Source organism: Vigna radiata, chromosome 8 (assembly GCF_000741045.1).
Source record: "Vigna radiata var. radiata cultivar VC1973A chromosome 8, Vradiata_ver6, whole genome shotgun sequence".
In the NCBI taxonomy this organism is placed as follows: Eukaryota; Viridiplantae; Streptophyta; class Magnoliopsida; order Fabales; family Fabaceae; genus Vigna; species Vigna radiata.
Genome location: NC_028358.1, coordinates 42,389,327 through 42,394,637, shown reverse-complemented (window position 1 = coordinate 42,394,637; position 5,311 = coordinate 42,389,327). Strand labels below are relative to the sequence as shown.

The 5,311-nt window shown below is 27.5% G+C and overlaps 1 protein-coding gene across 1 annotated transcript; it reads right to left on the bottom strand.

Moving 5' to 3' along the window:
• Positions 1-2,113: 2,113 nt before the first annotated feature.
• LOC106771604 lies at positions 2,114-2,975 on the bottom strand. Its single transcript, XM_014657599.2, has one exon. It carries the CDS (start codon positions 2,914-2,916, stop codon positions 2,239-2,241), a length of 678 nt encoding a protein of 225 aa, XP_014513085.1. The 5' UTR covers positions 2,917-2,975; the 3' UTR covers positions 2,114-2,238.
• Positions 2,976-5,311: the final 2,336 nt, after the last annotated feature.

Below are 5,311 nucleotides of genomic sequence, written 5' to 3'. Positions count from 1 at the left end.
TTCATTCTTAAATAAAAAAAAAACTATGTTTTTAATGTAAAAAATATTATACAAATTAATTTAAACAACGAAAAATTAGTATAAAATTTAAAATAAACCTAAAACCTTAATAATGAATTTCTTTAATTTTTTCCACAATTATTTCTATTTTGTCATATTTTTTATTTAATTTAAATTAGTTTTAATTATAAAAAAATTGCAACAGAATAAGTTTATTAAGAAAAAATTTATACAATAATTTTAGAACTTTTAAACCATAAAACTAATAATTTCTAACCATTTTTTAAATTTTTTTTGGAATTTTAAACACTTAAAAATCATTTTTTAATGATTTAAAATGAAATAAAAAAAATTAAAAATAGAAAAGGTGAAGTTGTGGAGGGTGGCACAACTTCAATAGATGAAGTCGTGCAACCCCCACACGACTTCACTTTTTCTATTTTTAATTTTTTTTTATTTCATTCTAAACTATTAAAAATTGTTTTTTAAGTCTTTGGCAATCGATTACAGATTACCATGGCCAGAAGTCGTTTTTGGGTAGCACGACTTCATCAGTGTTCATGTGAACAGTGTGAAGTCGTGCAGGAGTGACACGACTTATCCTTTGGAAGTCGTCTGGGGGTGGCACGACTTCTCCTTGACTTTGAATTTGCCTAGATTGGTAATATATGAGACAAATTTGCCTATGGAAGTACAAAAACTTACATAATGGATTCCAACATCGCAGAATCAATTATCTCTTTTACAGTTTCACACACAGACAGATAACTCCTCCCATAAGAGAAGCTAAAAACCAAGATATTTCTATGAAAAAACTATTTCCCTCTTCCAAATTCCCTCCCTCAGACAAATAAAAATAAATAAAACTACCATAGTAATGAAATAAACAGCAAAAAAAATACATATCTTAATTTATCCATAAACAGTAAATTAAAATTATATTGTTTTTTCTTAGAAATAATTACATGTTATTTTTATGAAATTTTTTATTTCTCTTATTAAAAAATTAAAACTATATGTATATAAAAACATGCATAAAGTTATAGCAATTATTTAATCAGTATCAAATTATCTAATTTAATTTTAGTCCGTATATTACAAAAGCAAAATTAATATATGAAAATTATTGATATTATGGATTTGGGTGTTTATAAATGTTGGTCAAATGTAATAACTTGAAGAAGAGTTATTTGCAAATAACAAATTTTAGATGCCATTTGGAATCATATGAATGCTATTTGGAGTTTAGGGGTGCAGTGTTTGTGTACCATTTGGCACAGTGACTCAGAAAACATCCATTTTATTATAAAACATAAATAGATATAAAATCTTGTCATACTGTGACAACATATTATAGTAAAGAGTAATAATAATATTATGATACATTTTTACATTCATTTGACACATAATACAAAAATAAAATAGTTCCAAAAAATATACAGTTTTATAATTTTTCATAAATAAAGAGAGTAAAAATAGTATCAAATAAATATAAAAAATTTAGGTGTGTCAAATTTTTTCAATAAAATACATAAGAAAGATTTCACTCCATTCTATTGTTAGTTGACCATGCCAAGTTACGCTGAATTGAATTTCCATCACTCACACTCAAGAATGGGGATTCATACAAGTCAGGTCAAGTTTTTCTATGGAATAAATAGAAATAAATTATTTGAAATTTCAACACACAGTAATAAACTTTACTTTATCAAATAAAAAACTATTACTTATAAAATAAACATATCTTAAACATTTCCAAACTCTAATGATACATTTATTAAACTAGGCCGGCATGCCTCAAAGTGGCCTAGTATTAGGATTTATATAGTTTGTTTAATACTAAATTTAGGTTTTTGTTTGACTGGTTTCTTTATTAAATAACTATCATACATTTTATTTTTTATTTGGAGTGTATTAGCAAGCTACCTTTGAAATTTATGAAAAGATATCAATAGATCATTATTTCTCATCACATATATGTGGTAAAAATTAAAATGTATAACTTATGTCCGCGCAACTCTTTTAAAAGGTTAAATGTTATGTGAGGTGTTTCCATAATCTAATTTAAATAGAATCTAGTATACAATTTTATTAATTTTGAATAATGAAAAGTATTATTACAAAACTTTTAGAATTAAGTGTATATACGTAATTAAAAGCAGAATCATAGAACTGATAGAATTTTATTGAAAAACATAGCCATATACTGATTTATTCATTAAATTGAAGCTAGGCCTCTCAGGCAATATTGCCATACTTGGCCTTATAATCTCGCCAGAGCTGATCCACGGGTTTTCCCAGTAACTGAAGGAAGTATTGATCAGTGTAGCCAGTCCTCAACAACTTGTTCAATTGTGCCACAAAGCCACCCTTGAGAGTATTACAATAGTCAAGAAAACGAGCAGTAACATCATAACCCTGGTCCCATTTCTGACCTTGGCCCGGTTTTACCCAGTGGCTTGGTGCATAGTTTGCCTTCAGCCTCACGTAGTCTGCTATGCCTTCGATTAACCCCCCAGGAGCACCGCCATTTCCATTCCACTGCCAAACGTGGACCATTTCATGATACAGCACCCCTGAAATCTCTCTCTTCACATCCCCTTTGTAATTTCCAACATATCTTCCACTCAGATGGATCTCATCGTTGCTGGTATACGCAACTCCATCCATGTCATCCACGTATAAACTTACCTTCTCCACCTTTTTTCTGTCACCGGGGTTGTTCAGCTGAAGGACCCTCCATATGAATTGGGTGGCAGAGTCAAGCGTTCGCTTGGCGTACTCTGCTCCTATTTTGTCACGGAAAGCAACTCCACCAGAAGTTGAGAGAGCCTTATTAGTGACAGTGTACTGAACTGCATGTGTTTGATGAAATGCGTGCAGGAATACTAAAAAGCAAAGAACATGTTTGATCATGGTTTCGCTTCGAGCGTGGTGAGTTAAGTTTATGGCTGATCGCTGCACAGGGATTGCTTTATATAGAAAACAAAAACAAGATGTCCCTTCCATGCTACTTACATTTTGATTGAATGCTTGGTTGTTCCAGTATGGAACCTAACTTTGAATGTGTCTTCCCATCGTCAAGTCAACTTTTCTAGAAATTCTCAAGAGGCAACAGAATGGGCCAAACTTGTTAGTCAATTTTCACATCAATTTTTGACACTATTTTGATACTGCACACGTGTTAAAACGTGATTGGGCAATTTTAAATTGAAAAAGTTGAGATAATAGTATATTTGAAAAAAAAAAACAAAAGTTTTATTTTAATTTGAAACCGTCCAACTACATTTTGACACGTGTACCGTATCAATTGGTGTCAAAATATCATTTTCCTTAACAATATGCATCACTTCACACTAAAGTTTTAGTGCAACACCAACAACTTTCTTTTTTCTTTTTAAATATTAGTTTGTAAGAAAATAAAATTGTAATCTTAATTCTTGTTTTTATAGGTTATGATAAGTTTTTAATAAAATAAAATAGTATAATAATTATGGAGTGACACACAAAACAGTCAGTTATTTTAATTTGTAATAAATATGCCCTAGGAGGATCAGTAATATTAAATTAGTTTCATGGTAAGTAAGTATTTTGCTAAATTCTACGGGTATATCAAACCTAACGTACTCTTTGAAGGATTTTATTTATGTTTAGAGATACTTTTAAATTAATTTATAAATACTAAAAATATATTTCAATCTTAGCATTAATTAAAATAATTTGACTTAAATATCCTGGTTCGTTTAAAAAATATATATGTTTTCTTTTATGTAAATTTTATAATAATTTTTTGTCCTTGTAATATAAGAGATTTTTTTTTTGTTTTAATCTATGTAAAACATTTGCATTTAATTTTAATTTTTAAAATTTTGAAATCAATATTTTTAATATTTATTTTAAAATAGATAAAAATAAATTTGTTATGAATCATAAAAATTCTTCCGAGATGTCAAATGTTAATATTATATCACAAATACTAGTTGATGAAACTTAAAATCATCATTTGATCTTTCATTTAATACTCAAACAATTAACAAGGGTTATATTATAGAAGATAATAAACAGTATATTTGCAATTCTAAACGACAAAAAAATTATTAACAAAGCATAAAAAACAAAACAAATTTATTTTATGTAAATTAAAAATATATTTAAAGTAAATAATTTTTATTAGAAACATGTTCCTCCTTCCCTAATCATTTTAGTTTTTTTGAGATAATATCTATGTATAATTATAAATTATTCTCATAATTTATACTAAAGAGAAATCGAAATATACATGACATAAAATTAGACCTCTTTTCATTTTTCAATTAAATATTTTTAATATTGCATCCCTTCTTTAAGTTGAAAATATACTTTTTCTTTTTTTATTAACAAATATTAATAGTTAGTGAAGGAGTTAAATCTACAATTTCTTTCATTTTTCCTTTCAATTTAACATAATAAGCTCTTTTCATTTCTCAATTAAATATTCCTAATATTGCATCAAAGTGCACTTACTTAATATCTCTACTAAATAAATTCTCTCTTTACTTTGGTTTATCTCTGTATACTTCATTTTTTTTTATCTTTTAATTAATATCTTTGAACTTTTATTTGATTTATATAAGAAGTTAATTTACATTAATATAACTTACAGCAATATATTTATAGACAGAATAATAATTTTTTTAAAAGGGCCTATTTAATCAGGAAAAAGAAGAGCGGTTTGTATAAAGTGGTGTAATTTCTGTCGGAAAATGGCAGTAAATAAAGAAAGTTACATATCTAGTTATATCCTTTTCTCGAATTGCCATTTAAATATATTAGGTGTATAACTAATTTAAGTTGAATCAGAATTAGATAGGAATCTAGGAAAAAACAAAGGTAACTTTTTTAGGCTTTCTTTTATGTTTGTGTTTGCTATTAATACCAGCTCACTTTATTTTTTAATTGCCCATTTCCTATGCATAATAATAGTTCTTTGCACTTACATATAAAATAATGGTAATAATAATTGTTTTCACTCATAATTTAATGGGCGTACCACTTCATTCACAAAATTTACTTTCACACTCCAAATTAGTCAGATTAATGGATTGAGACATTGAGCCCAATCTTGTTGTTGCTTAATTACTATGGGTGTTGCTCTCTACACCTCTTCAAGTGGGACCTGTACCTCTTTATTAATTTAATTTATTTTAAAAATATTCTATACCTCTCCACTATTTTCTTTTATTCCAAAAATACCCTACACTTCCCCACTATCCTTAACAATCTTTTTCTTTCTCTCTCTAGATTAATGGAGCATTTACATGGCTCATTAATG

Bases quoted from the DNA above. Each gene is read 5' to 3' on its own strand.
- LOC106771604 (XM_014657599.2), bottom strand. From the start codon at position 2,916: ATGATCAAACATGTTCTTTGCTTTTTAGTATTCCTGCACGCATTTCAT.